Genomic DNA, 23,526 nt, shown 5'->3' with positions numbered 1-23,526 from the left:
AGTCAGTCAGTCATCATCTAACCGCTTTATCCTCCACTAGAGGGTCGCGGGGGGTGCTGTGCCAATCTCAGCTACATCGGGCGATAGGCGGGGTACACCCTGGACAGTTCGCTAGTCCATCGCAGGGCCACACACAGCTAGAGACAAACAAACATTCACCCTCACACTCACTCCTACGGTCAGTTTAGAGCAGGGGTGTCAAACTCATTTTTGTTCAGGGGCCACATACAGCACAATTTGATCTCAAGTGGGTCGGACCAGTAAAAATAGTAAAATAATAGCATAATAACCTATGAACAACAAGAACTCCTTGCTTTTTTCTCCTTTGTTTTACATTTAATTTAGTATATTTTTACCAAACATGACATTTCTTGAGAAAAATAAGCGCAATTTCAACAATATCGTGCCTAAATGTACTATTTACACATCACACTGGATCTAAAAAGGCACAAACATTTAGTCACAGGTATCTGGAAGAGAAACATATTGTATTTGACGTTACGCTTAGATTGTAATCCCCCGGGCCGTATGTTTGACATCCCTGATTTAGAGTGTCCAATTTACCTAATCCCCACATTGCATGTTTTTGGACTGTGGGAGGAAGCCGGAGAACCCGGAGAGAACCCACGCACACACCGGGAGAACATGCAAACTCCATGCAGAAAGGCCCTTGTTCCAACCGGGGCTCGAACCCGGGTCTTCTCGCTGCAAGGCGAGAGTGCTAACCACTAAACCACCGTGTGGCCCATCGTTAGAATCAGTTAAATAAACATATTTGTCTGTCTGTCAGTGGCACGGTTTGTTGCAAGCAGTGCGGTCGCTAAACCCACCAGACTCCTCTGTTAAATATTGAGATTTTAGACATTTCCCTGGTAATTGTTGGAGATTAACCCGCGTTTTTAGGATCGTTGGAGTCTTTTTAACTGATCTACAGTTCGGCGTCGTTCGGCTTGACTCTTGTGTCGGACGTCTCGCTCGCGCCTCTTCCCGTCACGGCACTCTGATCAATCAGGGGCCGGCAGTCTGGCGACGTCACGCATAGTATCGCCTCAGCTCGCTTGGAAACGCAGATACTAAAAATAGTACCCGGTACTTTCGCTAATGGAGAAGGATAATATCCGCGCCGCGCCGAGGCGAGTAGCGCTAGTGGGAACACGCCACAAGACCACTCTTGGTTCTGTCCAGCTTGCAGGAAAACCACCTCCCAATGGCTCCATATCTGGCTAATTACCAACGTGTCTTTGTTTACTTGTCCCTGTTCTCACATAGAAGGACACTTACAAGCTAAATGGCAACAGAGCCTACGAAGCCCTCTCGTCCCCGCCTCTGCTAATACTCATTATGTGTCTAAGCCTCATAAGCCTCGGCGACAACATCATTGCGTTATCCTGGTTTTCGACGTCATGGCTTATATCTGAGGTGAAGTCTCTGTGTGTTGCCGCTGCATCCTCCGCTTGCGTCGTCATCTGAGGTCACTGTGTGTGTGTGTGTTGAATAGGAATGCATCAGACAGAGGAGGAGGAGGAGTATGAGAGGAGGGACCTTCTGAGTCAGGAAATGACATGCTCACCCCTGAACCGCCTCCCCCCCCCTCTATTAACTGACAGCGTCTGTGTCCAGAGACAATCTCAGTCCACAAAGCACAGCGCGTTTGAAACGCAGCTCAACGGACCGAGACGTGAACACAGCGGCCGCCCGCACACGCGCCGCACTACACTATATCCACGCGAGCGGCGACCGGCGCGAGCGCGCGGGAGATGAAAGGCAAAGGGGTGTTGAGGGCCGATGGGAACACAAGCGCTGCGGGAGATGAAAAGGACCGGCAGGTGTTAGAGAGCGAAAGCAAGAAAAAGAAATCAAAGTCCCGCCAGCAAAAACACGAGCGCGTACCTTTACATTAAACATATGCAGTAAATTCCAAAAGCAATCTCTCAAACAGAGTCTGGTTGCCGTGTTATTTCAGCTCGAATGCGGGAGAATTTTCAGATATTAAAAATGTCAGCTGTAAGTGTCAGCAGGGGCCGGATGTCTAATTCTGGCAAGCTTGGCTTATTTCAGCAGAACTAAACGTGGGTCCTTTATATTCACGCCAGCCTAATGAAGACTGCATCAACTATCTCCCACTGTATTTCACAGCCAATTTTTGGGATTTCTCACGTCCGAGGCAGAAGAAAGAAAGAAGCGTGGATGTAGCATTTCAAGATTGGGCTTTAGTGCAGTTTGAACCTGACCTGAGCCCAAGAGAGCGCCAATAAAGCCGAGGCCGGCAATCAAACGTGCAGAGGAACCAAATCGCAGTGCATTTACAACATCTCATCATTCAGCCTAATACAATAAAAGGATTTGAATCCACATAACAATAATAATAATAATACAGAAATAATACAGCAAGAGAAGAACAGGCAAATTTATGATGCAGCATGAGACGTTTATTTAAAATGACTTCAATAATAACGGGGAGGACTGTAATTAAAACACCAAACTAGGACGCCATGCAGTCATGATGTGGCCCTCGCGTCGCCTGACCTCACTTTTGAATCCTCAAAACCTTTCGGAAACTTTTGAGGCAAATCACCAAAATTCCAAAAGGCCAACTTCCTGTCGAGCTGAGGCCATGTTTACCTTAGACTTTTTTGTTCGTCTCGGTCTGTAACATCTTCCCGCCAAGTTTCGTGAAATTTGACATGATAGGGTACTTCCTGTTTCGTGGCAAACCGAAATTCGCCAAAACAGAAATCCACGGATATAATGATAATCTGAAGGATAACAATAGGTTCCTCACGCAAATTCGTGCCATTCGTGGCTCGGTCGCATGTAATGGATTGGGGGGCCGCCAGTTTGACACCTGTGACTTCGGGAAAGAAACATTTTCTGAATGTCGACGGCGAACGAAGCAGGGTGCGGTGTCAATAAGCTCCACCGGCAGAGAAGCGACCGTGCACTTTGTTAACCTCGCTCATGAGGAGGCGAGGCCCGCGCCGGCAACTCGAATCCCTCCTCGGTTCATAATTGAATTCCGGGAAACTGCCTCCCATTATGTCCTCTTTACCGAGGGGTCGCAGGGTCGGTTGACAAAGAACGAGCAGAACGGAGTTATGCGGCGAGTGAAACGTGAGCCCTTTGTTGCTTAACGTCTTTGGACGAGAGAGCCGCGCGCGCGGACTGCATATGCAGATCGGAGCGCAAATTGAGAGAGGAGCGTCCCGCTTTAAACCTGAATGACTGGGCCCATCCATCACGCCTCGCGCCGCGCGAGCTCGCGTGTTTAGGTGCGTCGCGTCGCAGCCACGCATTTCCATAATTGCATTTGCCGCGGGAAGAGAAAGCACTTACTCTCAGTTCTTTTGGCTGTGATTTATCAACGCGGGCGATGTGAGCCAATGCACACACTCATCTATCTCTGTGGTGACCTTTTTTTCACGAGCAAAAGAACTGCTGCGATCTTTGTTTTCCACCCACCCCTCTTTTTTTAAACTTCTCCTGTAAGAGCTCTCGCTGTGATGGAAGTGCATGTGCTTTTGACATTGATGGCAGCTCATTTCAAGAGTAATTCATTTGCAGCTCTTTCAACTGTTGACGTGCGAGTCTTGTCTTAGGGACAAAGTGAATATGACTGGAGAGAGAAAAAAAACTCAGCATCTATTCCTTTTGTTGGATTAAATCAAACAGACGTACAAATTGAAAGGGAGCGCCCTGAGAACAACATTCTCTCAGCATCTTTGTGCTCAGAGCTTCCCCATAAGTCCCCGGATCTTCTTGGACTCAGGTGAATAATGTGCACATACTGCTTGAGTGCGGATTCGTTGTGTGTGTCAGTTACGGCTGCAGCAGCGTGAAAAAAAAAAAGATCAACCTGTAAGTATAGTCCCTGAGTCGCTACTATCTCTATATATATAGTTACCTTACCCGGAAATCTTATTTTGAAAGGGTGTTGGGTCAGATTTAATATACGCGCCGCCTGTTTCCACTAGCGCGGGATGTTGACGGTTGCTAAGACAACGAGTGAACGCCGCCGGTGTGGTGCCGAAAAAGAGACCGCACCCTATAACACCAAATTCACTGTACATGCATCTGGCAAACACAGAGGATGTTATGCAGAATGTAAAGGCAATCTGTTAGGGTTACAGTTCTATATATACTGCATTATTGTATTCATAAATTAAAGTTATCCAAAAAGTAAATGTAACTCGTTATTACCCACCTCTGATAGCACTTACTGATTTCTCATGATGTGTTATATGATTGCTATCTAATATGACGTTAAAACTTTCTACTTTGTTTTCTGCATTTATTTTCTAATCTTCATAAAATCATTGAAACTGAGGTATAAAAATATAACTTTATGGAAAATAAATGCGTAGATCCTTTCGGAGTTTCGCTAGATTAAATGATGTGTGCGACTTAGTAAACATAGATGGACTTTTTTTTTTTTGAAGCACTAATAATAAGTTGCATAATGCGTTTTTTTTTTTTTTCTGCCTACATCACCTCCAGGGCTCCGTGCCTGAGCTCATCCTCCTAGCACATGCTTTTCTGGCACTTCATACCTTGTCTCCTTCCACGAAGGTCTGGCCGTCGCTGGCTCTCCTCCAGGAGATGTCGGGCAGCGGCTCGCCCTCGGCCACGCAGGAGATCATGGCGGCGCTGCCCTCCACGGCTGTCACGTTTTTCAGCTGGGTGATGTGAGGCTGGACTGGAGGCCGCCGAGGACAAAGAGAAAAGGGAGTTAAAGGGAGAGGAGATGAAGGCGACAACCACACTCACACTGATTTGGTATCGGAACATTGAGGAACAGTGAGGCCTTTTGTTTGTCATGGACTGAAAACATTGGGGTTGATGAATATGAATATGTATATTATATAGAAAATATCAAAACTAACTCTGCTGCTGTATGAGTCCAACCTTTTTCAGTTTACACAAAAAATATATATCGATTTTTGTCACTTTTGATGCAGACAAAGAGCCGTGACAGGCACACGGCTGGTGGCTGCTCTCCCTCCACTCCACTTCACTCAACCCCCCCCCCCGGATAAGATGCTCAAAGCAAGTCCTGAACCAGCGAGTCGTATAAATCATGGATCGCCCATCATCGCACATACGTTCACGACACTAAAACCAGACACTACACTAAAACAAGCACGGCATAAAAAAAAAAAAAAGGGAGGCGACTCTACCCTCCTGAAGGCTTTTACCACTGCCCGGGGGGCGGAGGAAGTCTTTGGAGCGTATGGCAATTTCACAAGGTTTCAACCTCAGGGTGCAGGAGCCATTGCAAAGGATTTTAGGAGAGATTTGGAAAAAAAAAACCCTGCACACACTCAAGTTTTAGCACGAACTTACTCAAGCGCTTTGCATTCATTCGAAAAAAAGTCATTTCTTTTTTTGGTTTGTTTTTCAGAGTAATTTTTTCCTGCTTTTTGGAAAAATTAGTTATTTTTCAATTTTTTCTGTTTTCCGTGGTCATTTCCCCCTCCTTTATTTTCGCGAGAACCTCCGACCTGTGAGTGACTCCCATGGACCTATGGTGACTCCTGCCCGCACATACACGCCCCTGACTTAAAGACAGGACTATCTCCCAGTGTCTTAAACCCAGACCAAAGTAAAAGTTGATTAAACTACACAAGCCGTCCATGTTGTTACCATCTCAATAAAGGAATGAATGTGTTTTATGTGTAATTATCAGAACTAGTTACTCTGAAAAAGGTGAACGCAATGCGCTTCCGTACGAACTGTTACTGTAACGATGTCAGTGAAGATCACAGAACCACGACAAAAGCCTAAATGTAGCAGATTTGTATAGAACAGATTCACATATGAGATACGTTCGCCTCACAGGACTGAACATCCTCAGTGACGTGCGGGAGGGGAACAAACTTTCAAAGCAGAAGTGCAGTGTGTCGTTCTCAGACGTTCTCTCTCTGTTATTTTCTCCTTCTTCTTCTCAAAAAAACATCTGTTAATCTGTGCGTCAACACTCTGGGTACAATATAATTAATGACGAACAAAAGCAGAGTTTGGGGACAAACAACAATTGAGTCAACAAACCACGCAGATTTTCCCAATATTCAATAAGTTGCGTCATTTGACTTCAAAACGCTATCCAGAGCCAAGAGGCATTCTCTTGGTAATAACCAAGAATGTGTCTGATTGTGTTTTGTGTCAAAACAAAAGCAAGATGAAGTGAAATTATCTCTGATCCATTTCATTTTTTTTTTTCTCCCCGACTTCAGAAAATAAGCTTTAAAGGCTCCTATTGAGACTAAACGACTTGCTGGGATGAATTCTGCAGAGACAGAGCGAGAGAACACGAGGAGCACTTGAGTTGATCACCCGCATCTTTGAAACCCTCTAATGACTTCTGGTGTCAAGAAAACACACATGTGCATCGACAATACAAGACAAAACACACAATCAGAGCCGCCCCACTGTTTGTGACGCAGACACTGGTTCTCCATCGGCACCTTATCTGCGGCCACGTTTGCCCCCACACATGCAAATAGAAAAAAAACAGCTCGTTTGTCAGACTTTGTGCAAAAAGCACTCTGCGGGGAACACCATCAGCACTCATTATCTAAAATATCTTCACACCGTATGAGAAAGCATTTGCGTTGCACACATAAAAAGGAAACATTCATCAGATCGCCACGTTTCCAGTAATGTGTTTGCTTATTATAAAGTCAGAATTCTGAGATTAAAGTGAGGATTCTGAAAGTCAGTAATCTGAGAAACAAGTCAAAATTCTGAGATTATGTTCTGAGATTAAAGTCTGAATTCTGAGAATCAAATCAGAATTTTGATATTAAAGTCAGAATTCTGAGATTATATTCTGAGAAACAAACCAGAATTCTGATATTAATGTCAGAATTCTGAGATTAAAGTCAGAATTCTGAAAATCAGTAATCTGAGAAACAAGTCAACATTCTGAGATTAAAGTCAGAATTTTGAGATTAAAGTCAGAATTCTGAGATTATATTCTGAGAAACAAATCAGAATTCTGATATTAATGTCAGAATTCTGAGATTAAAGGTTAATGTGGCCTCAATACTCTTAATGAGATGATGATTATTTTGCACTAATAGAATTTTTTCATATCAACACTGGGAAAAATGATCAGGCCGTCACACAGCCACACTTGCCACACTTGCCACACTTGCCACACACAAAGTGACAAGTGAAAGTCCACTTTGTGTGAGTCACTAATGTTTCCTCTGACATTTCTGTCTGTTCACACACTTAATGCAGGAGGAGGCAGCTCAACTGCAATTGTGTCCCGCGCGTGGTGACGTTTGACACTGCATAAAGCTCTTATCTCTGCTGTTGACAGGTATCAGGGAACAGAACTATGGTACTGGCTTTTGTCTGATAGTGATCATGTTTCGTCTCGGTTGTTTGGTTTCAGCTGTTTCAGATCCACGCAGCCAATGTTGGCGCACGTTTCGCCCGCTGATGTCTCTTAAACCTTCACTGGGTTCAGAGGATTTAAAAGGAAATGAAAGAAAGAAAGAAAGAAAGAAAGAAAGAAAGAAAGAAAGAAAGAAAAAAAGCATGTATTTTAATGTGCATGATATACAGAGGAGCGTGAATTCTGAGATTAAAGTCAGAATTCTGAGATTAAGGTCAGAATTCTGAGATTAAGGTCAGAATTCTGAAATTATATTCTGAGAAACAAATCAGAATTGTGAGATTAATGTCAGAATTGTGAGATTAAAGTCAGAATTCTCAGATTATATTCTGAGAAACAAGTCAGAATTCTGAGATTAATATCAGAAATCTGATAAACAAGTCAGAATTCTGAGATTATATTCTAAGAAACAAATCAGAATTCTGAAAGTCAGAAATCTGAGATTAAAGTCAGAATTCTGAGATTAATATGAGAAATCTGATAAACAAGTCATAATTCTGAGATTATATTCTGAGAAAAAAATCAGAATTCTGAAAGTCAGAAATCTGAGATTATATTCTGAGAAACAAATCAGAATTCTGAAAGTCAGAAATCTGAGATTAAAGTCATAATTCTGAGATTATATTCTGAGAAACAAATCAGAATTCTGATATTAAAGTCACAATTCTGTTTGTGGCCTTAATACTCAGGGAACAAAAACTACGGCACTGGCTTTTGTCTGATAGTGATAGTTTTGTCTCAGTTGTTCGGTTGTCTTGGTTTCAGCCGTTTCAGATCCACGCAGCGAATGTCGGCGCACGTTTCGCCCGCTGACGTCGCTTAAACCTTGACTGAGTTCAGAGGATTTAATAGGAAATATCAGCTCAGACGCTCTGATGGATGCGTAGAGAGATAGATCAGATAGGACGGATCAATTCTTCCTATTAATAACAGACTAGAGACACATGATATGCTTTCACCTTCCTCCTTTCACACAGACATCTGCAGAAACTACAAGCTCATGGTCATAGTTGTCATGGCAATCTGTCCAATAGTCGCTGAGGTATCGTCCCTGGAGCTGCACCGCGAGCGCGCCTCGCACCGAAAATGTTGTGTAGCTCCTTCTCGAGAGTGTAAATTGCCATAAAAGGCGAGACAATTTAACACAATCTCTAAATAGCCGATAATAACCTGAGGGAGCGACACTGAGGCTGCCACTGTGACCTGGCAGAGGAGCACGACGGCACTGAAGCAGGGATGAAGCAGGGCCTGGGAATGAATTGCCATGATGACCTGTTTGTGGCGATCACGCGCAGTCGCGGCTTCACGTGAAGGTGAACGCGCGAGCAGCTGCTTCGGCTCCTCCTTTATAAACTCGGATGGAAAAAATGAAATGCCACGTATTGGAGGGACGCACTTTCTCAAATCTTTCATCTCGTCGTGCGCTCGGGATCCTCTCGCCTCGGCTCGTTTCATCAACTGCAATCATGCAATCTTTGGGGGAGGGAAAAAAAAGACATTTGTGCATCCCTAGCCTAAGCCTAGAATGGCTCTGATTGTCGAATGTGAGCTTTAACAGCATATTAGAGGCAGAATCTTCGGATGTGATTTTTTTTTTTTTCCCAACACTCAAATACAATCTGTCAAGAAAGGAGGTCAAGACTCACATTTATTGTTTTGGAAATATAGAAAAAAAACCCACAGCTGACATAAAGTCCGACGATGCGCTGTGCAGCACTCAAACGTCTTCTTTGTCTTAAATGCTCTCCTCCCACCTGCGCTGTCAAGAGTAATAAAACTAACTCACAACTGTGTTTCCCCGCCGGCACACACACACAGAGCAAATCTGAGCTCCTTCATTGAAATGTGCATTTATGAAGAACAAGTGCGTCGCGCATCTCGAAAAGGATGTTGACGAGTGGTGCGCGGCGGGTCTTCATACATTTTCATGAGCTCGAATTTTCTGTGAGGAAACAACCAGCAGGTTTTTGTGAAAATACGAATTGAATTTTTTCTGATTCGATGAACGCTGCCATAATTGAAATACAAAGCAATAAATTGAATATTTCCTTTCAGAAGGAGAATATTAATGGACTGAGCTTGTGAAGAACACACATTTAATGAAACGGCGGACCTCACAATAAAGCTTCATGGGCAGAACTATTATTCTAATGTTTTATTTTGTTTATTTAAGTGTTTTTTTCCACTGTAGACCATGAAGGTATGTTTGAATAAATTCTCATTTAACCTCAACCTTTTAACTGATCCAATTTTTGTGGCGAAAACAAGCCTCAGCCCAACATAAAAGTGCTTTGTATTTCTTAATGGCAATTGTTAACACTTTATCAGCGGGTCACAGGAGAACTTTATAACTTGTGGTTATTGTTAATTAAGGTGGAGAAATGATGGTGTGGTGGTTCAAAGCGCTGCCGCCTCATTGCATTGAAGGTTTTTGGGTGGTTTCCTGCTACTGGGGCTCGTCTACGGAAGAGTTCTCTCTTCCCACAGCCCAGTTAGTGTACAATGCGTGGATGGATGAATGAAGGTCAGACATAATAAGCAATATTTCTGCACCCTAGACATCCAAACATATCCTTTATTTAACCTTTCCGCTACTTGAAACGCAGCTCTTTGACTTACCGAACACTTTGAGGAAGAGCTCTCGCTCCTGAGATCCCGCCTTGTTGGTGGCCTTGCAGGAGTAAGTGCCCCCGTCGCCCTGCTGGATGTTGTGGATGGTTAGGATGCTGCGCCCGCCCTCCAGCCGGTTGAAAATGTACTGCTCCGACAGCTCCAGCTGCTGCCCTTTCCTGCGAAACACAACGCGGCACACATGAGTGAGGGAGGAGAAGTGTCGCGCGCCGTCGGTGACCTCTGCAGAACTCGCACAGCGGTGCACGCCGGGTGTTGCACGCGCGTAATCGTCACACTGTGGATGTTCAACCGTTACCGTTAGAGCGAGTTAAGTGGGGACAGCTTGACGACAGCGGATGCGATCCTTTCAAGCAGTGGTGGCGTGTCCATAGGGGGCGCCACACAGGAAGAATCATGACTTTCATTGATTTCAGACATGACATGGAGGGAAAAAAAAACTATTTTGCGCACACAAAATACTCATTTGGACAAATGGAGCGCACCCTCACTTGAAAACGGTGACACTAATGTAACGTTAGAAACATTCAGAGTATCATAGTGATGTAGACAACAAGCTACAACCTCATTTTCACCAAAAACAGCCGGAGAAAGCACATTCATTAAGAGTGCAGGGACCGTCTACAAAGTGCAACATTTAAAAAATATTCAATAACTTCACCGTGACACATCATACTGCCATTAAACTCGCCTCACACCACACATGCTATCTTTGGATTATACTACACCACTCGGTGTGGACAAGAAAAAATATGCTTTTATATTATTATTTGTGAATATTTATTAGTAATACTTCAGTAATACACTGTAGTGTCATTAAAAGCTCTGTAAATGTCACAGTACATGATACTACACCACTCAGTTTGAAAAAACTGAGTGGTGTTATATAATTTCTGTGAACATTTATTATCTAACAAATGTCAATGACTTCACTATAATACAGTGTATTGTCGTCCAACGTTCTGTGAGTGGTACCGTACAAGAGGTTAGGGACATGATTGGAAATATTGTACATTGTTAAGCTGAGAGAAGGTTACTAGGCTTTGTAGAACTACACATAATAAATGGAATTCTTTTTAAAACATGTACTGTATCTGTAGGCTGGATAAAAAAAAAACCCAAAACAAAACAAACAGAAAAACCCACTGCTTTCAAGCAGGATAAAAAAGTTCTGCACTGACGTCGTACAGCATCAAAATAACTATATTCTGCTATCATGGCGCTAAAGTATAATGCCGTCTCCATCTTCTCTTGTGTTCTGTGCGTAAATTAGGTTACAGACTGCAGCATTCATAAAAAATGAGTGCTGTGCGTCACGCAGCACAGTGCTGACTTAATGTCTTTTTTCCCTTATTGGACTCTGCAGAGAAATTAGTTGGCAAAAAAATAAGCAACCGCTGAATTGATGCGTGTCTATATTTTTTAAGCTTCATAGCAGAGACATAATGGTGTGAAACAGGTTTGATGCCTCCCACATTTCTATTTGTTTGCAGCTGCTTAACCAGCCGGCTAATCTGTAAGGTTAAAGGGATTGTTTAGCATTTGTTTCGGGGGGAATATGACTCTCCCCTCTTCACGCTTCCAAAAACTCAGCGTTGCTTAATGCCATCTGTGTGTGTGTGGGCGAGAAGTAAAGGATTAGTCTAATTACTGCATCCGGGGGGGCTGGGGTGAAATAAATAAATGTAACTTTTATTTCATTCCCTAAAAGGTCGTTTACAGCGTGATTTGAAAAGTCACGACTTTCGCCGAAATGCTGGTATTTATTTATTTATTTATTGTGAAGAAAGAAAGAAAAGTCAGAATTCTGAGATTATATTCTGAAAAACAAGTAAGAATTCTGAGAAACATGTCAGAAATCTGAGATCATATTCTGAGAAACATGTCAGAAATCTGAGATTATATTCTGAGAAACAAATCAGAATTCTGAGATTATATTCTGAGAAACAAATCAGAATTCTGAGATTGTATCCTGCGAAACGAGTCAGAATTCTGAAATTATATTCTGAGAAACAAGTAAAAATTCTGAGATTACATTCTGAGAAACAATACAGAATTCTGAGATTAAAGTCAGAATTCTGAGATTATATTCTGAGAAACAAGTCAAAAATCTGAGAAACATGTCAGAAATCTGAGATCATATTCTGAGAAACATGTCAGAAATCTGAGATTATATTCTGAGAAACAAATCAGAAATCTGAGATTATATTCTGAGAAACAAATCAGAATTCTGAGATTGTATCCTGCGAAACAAGTCAGAATTCTGAAATTATATTCTGAGAAACAATACAGAATTCTGAGATTAAAGTCAGAATTCTGAGATGAATTAAAGATAAGGTTCTGGTGCAGTCTTCACTTTGTGCACATTGTGGAACATTTAGAGCCAAATAATGTCTGATAGAATTGGTGGAGACTAAAAGAGAGCTAAAAGAACAGTGAATATAGGTTAGAGAAGAGAAGACTCCTTGAAGTGATCCCATGGAATCCAGTCGATAGTCCAAAGGTGAAGTCTGTGTCATGGGAGATAAATGGTTTGAAGTCGGATCGACTGAGAAAAAGTAGATAAGGCAAAACAGCAACAGCAAGCCATCGCCAGATTAACACACACACTCACACCCTAAACACGTGAAGAAAGAGAAGTGTGACAGCATTGATAGGTGTATTATCATCAGATACTACATTATCCATGAAATATAAGGCAGAAATATTTATATTCCACATATTTTTTAGCTTTTATTTGATAGATATGACAATGTGCCCACTTTAAAAATGGCACCCTGTTTCTTTTAACCTTCAAAAGTGAAGGGAACTCAGAGATTAGGATGATGCACACCTCTCAATATATTTACACTTCTCTCTCGCACATCTGTGAATGATAAAAAAACAAAACAATATTATTATTTCAGAGCCTTCAAATGCGATAATATTTGTCTCCCCAGACACAGGCGCACCGGTGATCCCGTGCGCTGTGAAGTCCGGTGGTCCCGGCCGCGCCGCACCGTATGAAAAACACGAGGGGAGGATAATTGAAAGTCGACGGGAGAAGTCATAATAACGCGGGGTGAGCCAAAGAGGAAATGAAGAGAGGCTTCATCTTTGAAAGAGAGAAAGCGCAGGACGGGCTGCAGCACTGAATGTCATTACACTGACTGACTGTTGACAGGCAGTCCATTACCCGAGAGGGAGAGACGGAACCACACACTGACAGGAAATGCAGCTGGGAGGCTGGAGATCACTGGGAGAGGTGACATCAAAAGAAAAAAACTATATTGGGTTTGTGATTGTTGTTCACGCTGAGGATGCGCACGTTTTAATTCCATTGTTTCTCGGCGTATATGGGACGCCGTGACCTGGGAGATGACGGCAAAGACGGAGACTGTCGCGTTGGCGGTGATGTTGGCGGTACAGTTTAAAGTGACGTCATCTCTGAGGAAAAGACGGCTTTTATTAAAGCAATATTTCCTTTTTTTTAAAAAAAGAAAAAGCACATGGGGAGTCAAGAGTGAAGAGCAGACACAACAAAGGTTGTCCTTGGGAGTTTTTGAAGAATGTTACAACCACACACCCAGCTATAAAAACATGGGTATAGACGCCTGGGTCTAGGGGGCGACTCCACTGGCTGCAACTCAGGATAAAGGGACATTTCTATTGAGACCATTAGATTGAGATTATATTCAGAGAATCAAGTCGGAATTCTGAGAAACAAGTCAAAAATCTGAGATTATATTGTGAGAAACAAGATAGAAATATGAGATTAAAGTCAGAATTCTGAGAAACAAGTCAGAAATCGATTGAGACCATTAGATTGAGATTATATTCTGAGAAACAAGTCAGAAATCTGAGATTAAAGACACAATTTGGAGATTAGATTCTGAGAAACAAGTCAGAAATCTGAGATTATATTCTGAGAAAAAGTCAGAAATCTGAGATTAAAGACACAATTTGGAGATTAGATTCTGAGAAACAAGTCAGAATTCTGAGATTATATTCTGAGAAACAAGTCAGAATTCTGAGATTATATTCTGAGAAAAAAGTCAGAAATCTGAGATTAAAGACACAATTTGGAGATTAGCTTCTGAGAAAAAAGTCAGAAATCTGAGATTAAAGTCAGAATTCTGAGAAATAAATCAGAGATCTGAGATTATATTCTGAGAAACAAATCAGAATTCTGAGAAGTAAAGTACAAATTTGGAGATTAAAGTCAGAATTCTGATATATTCTGAGAAACAAGTCAGAATTCTGAGATTAAAGTCATATAAAAATATGTCATTTCTTTCCAATTTATGCCTCACAACTGAACCGGGGAAATAAATCATATCTTAATGCATCATCTTTGTTTGAGTTGTGAGTTGACTTTTTAAATTCTTTTTACATTGTTGTTGAACTGAGGTGATATTGATGTTTGAGACTGTATGAGTGAACAGAGAGTCTAATATAATGAAGGTAGCAACTGTAGCTTAATGGCCATGTTCCACCATTCAGTTTTATCTAACGCCGCTCTATTGGCGTATAAACTGCTCCACTGAGGAGGAGCGTAATTGTGCAATGAGAATTTTCCCTTTATTTATTCCACTGCTGTGTCATCTGTAGATCAGCCTTTTTTTTAAATTCAATCACAGGCACACAACTTTCTTCATCGAGTTTCCCCCCTCGTCCTCCCGGTGTTATTAGCGCGTAATGCGATGTACTAAAAATCAAAATGTCATTTCCCACAGATGAATGGGTTTCTCATTTCAATTACCACACTTAAACACGAGTCACTTTTCCACCATGGCACCTAGTACAGACGGCGAGGGTAACAAAAGTAAAAAAACGAATCAATACATTTGTCGCATTTCTATGCACACTATTAAATCATTAAACTCATATTTCCGTTGTCTGCTCTGCCGGCTGAGCAGACAAGGTAGCGCAGCACCCTGGAGTAAATATAACTTCTGTTGTTTGGGCTGGAAACAAGAGTCGAGATGAACGAGGCTGAGAAAAGTTAAGGTTGTTTCCCGCTGTGCCAAGTGATGCACGTGTCCCGCTTTTGTTGCCACGATCGACTTCTCTTTAAAAGCCACTACACAGACGCTCCGGCGCTCATTATGTCTGTATTACTCTTCAGAGACGGCGTCGCATTAAGCACAGGAGTGTCGCAGTTGGCTCAGCGGCACAAGTTCACGGCGTATTGTTCTGGTGGTTTTACATAGTTTCTGTCATTACATTTAAACTGAACCAGAACTTTAAGTGTAAGTCTCCCCCTCTATATTATATTCTGACTTTAATCTCAGATTTCTGACTTGTTTCTCAAGATATAATCTCAGAATTCTGATTTGTTTCTCAGGATATAATCTCAGAATTCTGACTTGTTTCTCAGGATATAATCTCAGAATTCTGACATGAATCTCAGATTTCTGACTTGTGAAACAAGTCAAGAATCTAATCTCCAAATTTTGACTTGTTTCCTCAGAATATAATCTCAGAATTCTGACTTTTTTCTCAGAATATAATCTCAGAATTCAGACTTTAATCTCAGAATTCTGACATGAATCTCAGATTTCTGACTTGTTTCTCAGAATATAATCTCAGAATTCTGACTTTTTTCTCAGAATATAATCTCAGAATTCGGACTTGAATTCATGCTCTTCCGTATACCGTGCACATTAAAAATGCATTTTCTTTGTTTGTTTGTTTGTTTCTTTCTTTCTTTTCGTCATGCACTTCCTGTTTTATTTGTACTTGTCTTTTCCCTCTGTTTTCAGATCCTGACTTCCTCCATTTGTGTGATTTTTCCCTCCATTGAGATTGCCGATCCCGCCACCCATTGGTTTTCACCTGTGTTCCCCTACCTCATGTATAAATAGTCCTTGTTTCCCTTGTCTTGTGTGTAAAAGTTTTGGAGTATAGATTTTGATCCTCCTTGTGAGTCATTTTCTGGTCTTTTATGCATAAAATAAGCAAAAAAAGAGACACATAAAAGCCTATTTGCTAAAAAAACAACAACAAAATACAATAATCAACTCGCCTACAACCATTTTTCAAAGCATACTTAGATTCTGTTGTTAATTTGTTTCCCTATAGTTCCGTCCCGTTATTGATTTCCATTCATTTCAGTGCAGCACAAACAACAGCCGGGGAAAAGCCTCGGGTATGAAATACATCAAACCGCGTCAGATCTCGTGGACCGCGTTCCTTCAGTCAAAGTGACACGGTCGTTGCGCGGCAACGCCTTGTTGATAATTGACAATTGATGTTTAATGCTCCAAAAATGCAACTAACAAAAGCTGGATTACCACAAATGAAGTTTGAAGTCAATGCAGAGACTGCAGCTCCAGTAACTGTCAGCACTCGTAATTGATTTGTGCTAAATGGGCTAAAATAAAAAGATATTCTCTCGTGGTCCATTACATGAATCAACTAAGAGAAAATATATAAGAAGTACATTACAGGAGAAAAGTATGAACTCCATAAGAACGCCATTAATGTTCTATAAATAGAGAGTCAGGTGCAAATAGCCATGATTGACTGTGGAGTGGGTGCAAGCTAATTGCTTGATATTGAGCAGTGGAGTGGATAGTGAGGAGTCAAACGCTCTCCAGGTGCATATTTCCACTTTGTTGCTATGTGGTGTGGTTGCCAAGGGTAATATATGAGGGCAGACTCTGAATTTCACAGTTTGAATTGTGAGTTTAAGTGTCTCTGGTTGGTCTGTGAACAAAAAAATGAAAGATGTATATGCAGTGCCAGGGAAACATTGAGAATAATTAGGAACTGCATGCACACTGTTATGAAAAGAACAACTCTTTTCTTTGACATCTGGGAGAATTCGGCTTTCTCGCTTGAGAGTCAAAAGTCAACATGGAGGAGTAATACTGTAGATTCACTTTCTAAACTCCAGCCACTCTGTCTTTTAAATCAATGCTAAGGATTCTTTTATTAAATCAAATAATCACTACTATGATTTCTATAGTGATTCATTTCAAATTCCATATTTTTCAATTAGAATGAGGTGAGTAAAGCAGTGAATGATCTTGAAAGAGAGTTAAAATCTGTGAATATATTTTTAAGTTCGACTGCAGTATTGAACTGTATATATGTATATATATATATATATATATATATATATATATATATATATATATATGTACTATGGTATACCATTCAGGAAAATAATTTAAGAATGTACTGAATGAAAGTCTGAATATAAATAAAGTTTGAATATATATATATATGATGAAAGTCTGAATATAAATAAATAATGTCTGAATATATATATGGTGAAAGTCTGAATATAAACGAATAAAGTCTGAATACATATATATGATGAAAGTCTGAATATAAATAAAGTTTGAATATATATATATATGATGAAAGTCTGAATATAAATAAATAATGTCTGAATATATATATGGTGAAAGTCTGAATATAAATAAATAATGTCTGAATATATATGATGAAAGTCTGAATATAAATAAATAATGTCTGAATATATATATATGATGAAAGTCTGAATATAAATAAATAATGTCTGAATATAAATAATTAATGTCTGAATATATATGATGAAAGTCTGAATATATGTAAAGAAAGTCTGAATATATATATATGATGAAAGCCTGAATATATGTAAAGAAAGTCTGAATATATACATATAATGTCCATATTATATATAACCAATATTCTGATATTAATTGTAATTGGGAAGCAAACAATGACAGTTTTGGAATCAATAAAGCATGTATTTATGTGTATGGATAAGATGTAAAAGTTTTCTGGTTGTATTTGGTCACAGAAATAACTACTAATGAGAGCGTGTACTTCCACGTACCTGTGCCATGTGACCACAGGGTCCGGAGACCCAGAGGTGATGCAAGTGAAGGTAACCGATTCCTGGTAGTCGGCCGTGGCGTTGAAGGACTGCTGGGTCACTGACAGCACAGGAGGGACTGCACACACACACACACACACACACACAAAGAGCAGAGAATAACAACGATGTACAATGATGATCTCCATACTCTTAATATATATATATATTCAACATTTAACCAGACGGTGAAACTTTGATGCGTTCAGACTGAATACATTTGCCTTGTAATTGGCCAGTGAGCACTCGCGGAAATCCTCACTCGTGTTGTTAATCCAACGGGGGATTTCAGGTAACACTGTGACCCAGCTTTGGTAAAATAAACACACACAAAGGAGCTGAAAACAGTGATGTGAAGCCATAATACTTCTGTCTGTTCAATCCACACATGCGCACAAACAATGGCAGCGGCATCAAACGCGACTGCGTGATTGCACTTTCCAGCCATTGTTCGTGTTTTCACAGCCAATTTCACCGGCGTCAAAATAACAAGAGTGCGGCGAAGACAAAAGCCCCGAGAAAGCCCGCGCTCTCGTGTGTGTTCGCACGTGCTGGACTTTTCCATTGTGACACAAAACATTGATTTAATCCGTGTCGTCTGTCAATCCAACAAAGCAGCCACTGCCAAGTGTTTGAATTTCAAACCTGGACTCTTAATAAGCTGTTTACATCTTAAAAAGAGCAAGAATGAAGCCAACTATGAATGATTCCATATCTGTCCACGCTAAACTCATTTGTAAAGCAATTAATTGTTAACATTTCACAATTATTTGGAGCTTACTGTCAAAAACGGTTTGCTACGTAAAAGATAAGGCGTTTACTCTCAATGGGACGTGACAAACTGAAGGTAAAAACGCAGTCTCACTAATGTTCCGCACACACAGCCAGCGCTGATGAACCGCAGAGGTCTTGGCGACTTTATCAACGGCGCGCGCCCGAAGGCTGTCAGCGACACTCAGCCTGTCGCTGTCACCCAATCAGCCGAGGGCTGTCATCCTGTCACTCGGTGAGCGCAGTTCTTTTCTCCGTCCGCACAATAGCTGGCTCGCCGGTGGGTGTGCGACGTCCGGTCTCGCCGCGTCACTGAGCATGTTTTGGGGTGTTTGCGTCCACTGTGTGGGCGTGAACTATGACAATCACTCAAACAGACAAAAAAGACAGTGGGGGTGAAGCAGAGGCCAAACACGTGCGCGCCGCTGAGCTGCGTTTCTAATCTAAAGAGATTTTATGAGGTTTTATTTTAGATTTAGCAGCGTGGAAAATCACTTCAACCTCCCGTATTGACAGAGTATGTTTTGGGGTGAGTGTATAATCGCTTGAAAATAAAAAAAAAAAATGTTCGGCTTTTGTTGCCTTAGAATAAGCCTTTAATATGTACTTAAGTCAAGGGACTTGGTTCACAGAGGCTGGCATCGCCTGAATGGACGTGCATTTACCGTACGGAGCTTTTCCATTACACACTTCCAGTACTACTTGACTCTATTTGTTTGTTTTTTAAATGAACCGATTCTAATGATTCAGTTACACTGAAAACTGCTTTACAAGCCACTAGTCACTTGTTTGTGTGTGTGTGTGTGTGTGTGTCGCGTGTCAAACAAAGTCACAGCAGTTGCTGCTGCAGTGATGACTCCGCCCACGTTGAGTCGGTACTATTTCGTAGTGGAAAAATACCGACCTAAACTGTGCCGTGCCAAGGCGAGCTGGGACCATAGGGGGAAAAAGGGAACGTGAACAGAGTCATGAGTTTGAATCAAACCGAACAACGGCGAACTTTCAGATGAGTTAAAAAGACTTTGAAATATTTAACAGGAGTCTAGTGCATTGAGCGAAAGCCGGCGGTCGCGAGCCGAATCACGACCCGTTCAGCCGTATTTCAGGTCAGTGACCGGTCATGCAGGAAGTACTGAACGATTCTGTGAACAAATCTTTTTTAATGAGCTGATTCTAATGATTCAGTACGCACTAGTTTGTGAGATGAAGAGGGAAAGGATAGAGGAGGTGTGAGAGTGAGAGAGAGAGAGAGAGAGAGAGAGGGAGTCGTCGAAGTGTTTACAATCTCTCTGGTTGGCGAACGCCAAAGTGAACAGAGCCGTCGAGTGTTTGTTTGCTGCACTCTGCAGTCTCATAATTAGACGCCACTAATTCTTACACAATGTGTAAAAAAAAGAAAAACACGGATACTTGCATTGAAACCCAGTATTTTATTTTCCTCTGATAACAAAAAAAACCCACTTTGTGGAGCGAGAAAACCAACATGTTAAAATGTTCCAAAACTGGAAATGGATCTCATTCTTGGTGTGGCAGTTATTGTGAGTTAATGAATTCAATTTGGGAGGCAGTGTCACCTGGAGAACTCAAACAAGTCGGCGAGGGAGGGAAATTGAACGTGCCTTGAAGTCTCGTTAAAAAAAAATAAAGGGATTGTACACACTTGAATATAATTATCAGAGCAGAAAGCAAATGAACCAGAATGCTGTAGTCTTTCTTAAAAGATCAACTACTGAAATGGCCTAAGCAGCAATCACACACGATGAGTCCTTTCCAATAATACTGACTCGGCATGTGAGAGGAGCAGGCATCTGCCGGCCATGATAACCATTGATTTCCATTCTCTGGTGTCCCGGTGTGTGTCTCTTCCCTCTACACTCCCACATGAGTGAACCTCGCTGAAACACGCCGTGTTAATGAGACACGCTGCCAAAGCGGAGCGAGAGAGAGAGACTTCAAACGAACGAGCAAATCAGCAACAGGGTTTTAAAACATTCAAAAAAGAATCTGGCAAGTTTTTTTTTTCTTTTTTTTTTTCTGTATTAGTCATATCCTTGAAGCTTCAGAGGCTCTGTGATGTTAGCGGTCCGCGTTGAGTCTGGGCACGCAGCACAAGCGTGCCATATTTACAGACACAAATGCACCTGGACGGATTTGAAAGCGGAGACTTTTCCCTGCCACCGAGGTAAGGATCCAGAACCACCTACTCGAAATTCAGCAGGTGAATGTTGGGATGTTGTTTTTCCTGAGCGTGCATTAAGGAAAATAAAGCTGGAATCAAACCAGTCCTGAAATACATTTGACAAAACCAACGTCACCGAGGCTTAAACAACCACTCTTTTGAGCAGCCGACAGTTATGATTGATGCCACTGCAGAATAATCTTAAAAAAGTGTTGAAGGGCACAGCCGGTAGTTTCCACTGACAGCTGAAAAGGGGGAAAATTGTGGGTCTAATGTGTGAGTGAGTGAACTGACAATTAAGTGGATGTGTCAAAGGAAGGACACGGGGCGAGATGGCTAAGTTAAGTCCATTCTGCATCGCTCTGGGTTGCCATGGAAACAAACGGCGGCTCCGTCGCTAGCGGGTACCGTCAGAGTGGCAAGGAGCCAGATCTTTGATGCTGATAGATGGGAAAAGGATTAGGGTTTATTGAAGGAATTAAAAACGGAAAGGTTACCATATGCAAACTATATAAAAAAAAGAGACTGGAAGAGTTATGATTTCGGTCTATTTTATAATACTAAGTTCAACATTGGGCATAGATTTTTTGTTTTTTTTCCTCCCAGAAATGTATTTCTAAGAAACCTCGAATCTAAAAATCGACAGATTTATGATATGATCTTAAACTGTGTTGAGTATTTATTTTAAAAGTCCACTAAGCTTTATGAAAATAACTCTTACCACAAGCAACGATGCTCTAGAGCAGGGCTGTCAAACTCAAATGACCTGGGGGCCAATGAGCATCTAGTCTGGTCAAGCGGGGGCCGACATGGAGGAAAAAAAGTGGAAAAAACAACTATTTATAGCTGGTGGGCAATATAAGATATTCATTATGATATTAGACAGAATTGCAAAGTAAAAGTGCTTCATGATTCACAATAAAAACCTATTTATGATCCACAAAAACGGAGAATTCAATTGAAAATTTAGCAAATAATGACGAGGATAATTGTGATTAAAACAGCTTAAATATATGTCATTTCATGTTGCGTGTAATACAATTAATAAAGCAATGATTACAACCGAATGTATTATTAATATTATAAAAGCAATACATTTAGTCTTATATTCTGTCTCTATTCCATCACCTCGTACAGTGGTGGGTGGGCCTCATGTAATCGATTGGAGAGGGCCACATGTGGTCCCCGGGCCACCAGTTTGACACATGCGCTCTCGAGTGAGGGATTTCCTGTTGTTCTTCCTCAGGTTCAGGTTCTAAAGGTGTCGCAGTTGACAGCAACAACAGGAGCTTCTGCTCCAGCGGACTCTTAATCGGGATCCTGCGTCTTTGGAGGTCAGAAGGTTCCTCAGGGCTCGTTTCCTTAGATATTACTGTCTCCATTGGGTGTGATACGAGGATAATCCGCGGCGGGCCTTGTGGTGCCCATCGATTCTGAACCACGAACAATTTCAGAGCAATAACGTTCGAGACGCGTCCACAAGAGAGAGGTCTTATAGAAGAAGGAGCGCGAGAGGAAACATCTGACGATGAGGAGGCCACGTATGAATTCTTCGGTCTCCGCGGAACAGGAGGCGAACGTGACCGAAGAACGGACTGTTCGGACGAAGACGGGAAAGGACGACTAAGAAGGACGCTTTGATTGACCGAAAGCAAGAAGGAAAGAGGTAGAACCTCAAAAAGAAGGCACTCCAACAAAGAAGAGTTGGTTAAAACAAACCTGCTCGTTCCATATATATTTGACTGGAAACAATATAACAGTCCTGAACTCAATCGTCCATAAAATCCACAACTTGTTCTTTTTTTACACTGATCTGAATCGCTGCCTCACACTCACCACAAGAGCAGGGATCGATTCTCGACTCAAACTCGTGCCAAGAAAGTCAGTGTCAGTGAAGTTTCTATAGCTGCCACTGTTTTTTTGTCAAGTCCATGTCTAATTTAATGAGATTCATGCAGCGATGACAGAAAAAGCCCACGGTAAACAGAACGTGTCACAGAGAGGGCATCTTTTATTTTCCAAAGGCTGAAAAAAAACAAGAATACGGAGAAAAATAAGTCAATTCTTTTTTTTATTCCCTTTCTCCACAGTCGCCGAGTGAGAAAGCTCACATGACTCATGTGTGATCACTTTGGATGACAGAGCCGGTGATGTTGTGCGTTCCCACTGTTTTGGCCTGAGGTTGATAAGCCATTCAGTGGGTGGCCTCGCATTCCCCAACGCGCCATCATACTCATCTGTGGTGCACTTTGATGATTCACCGGAGACGGCGAGCTGCAGTTGGTCAGCGCCGCGTCGACGCTCATGGGCACGACATCGCTCTTTTATCAGCTGAGCCCATGAATATATATGGCTTCGTGGGTGGAAAAGGAAAATAAAAGTACACCACTTCCAGCTGTTCTAGCCCCCTTTTCCGACTAAAGCGAGGCGTGTCGACATGTTGCCCGAAGTGAACGGAGCTGACATGGCACGACGCGCCAAAAACTCAACACCGCTCACGCGATCACGTCCAATTGTAAGTGACAGTGGAAATGAACCACGGAGATGCATGGGATGCAGTTATGATGCATGGGATAACCAAAGCTATCGCTAAATCTTTAAGACTCGTCCCTCTCTGACTTTGCTCTTGACAACGTTCTTCTTTTTCTAATTGTGTTGTGCAGCGAGGTTTTTTACAGATTTAAGATTTTGTCA

The 23,526-nt window shown here is 41.7% G+C and overlaps 1 protein-coding gene across 7 annotated transcripts in view; it reads right to left on the bottom strand.

Moving 5' to 3' along the window:
- Window positions 1–23,526, bottom strand: part of LOC122763166 (neural cell adhesion molecule 2-like) — a 245,761-nt gene that overhangs the window by 32,353 nt on the left and 189,882 nt on the right. For all 7 annotated transcript variants that reach the window (XM_044018244.1, XM_044018234.1, XM_044018241.1 and 4 more), the window contains exons 6-8: window positions 17,844–17,961; window positions 10,022–10,191; window positions 4,548–4,693 (exon numbers count right to left, since the gene is read on the bottom strand). In XM_044018244.1, coding sequence (XP_043874179.1) covers window positions 4,548–4,693; window positions 10,022–10,191; window positions 17,844–17,961 — 434 coding nt within the window. The remainder of the gene's footprint in view (window positions 1–4,547; window positions 4,694–10,021; window positions 10,192–17,843; window positions 17,962–23,526) is intronic.

This window comes from Solea senegalensis, linkage group LG2, assembly GCF_019176455.1.
Source record: "Solea senegalensis isolate Sse05_10M linkage group LG2, IFAPA_SoseM_1, whole genome shotgun sequence".
In the NCBI taxonomy this organism is placed as follows: domain Eukaryota; kingdom Metazoa; phylum Chordata; class Actinopteri; order Pleuronectiformes; family Soleidae; genus Solea; species Solea senegalensis.
Note: the sequence above shows the minus strand (reverse complement) of the source record. Positions and strands in the feature narration are given on the sequence as shown.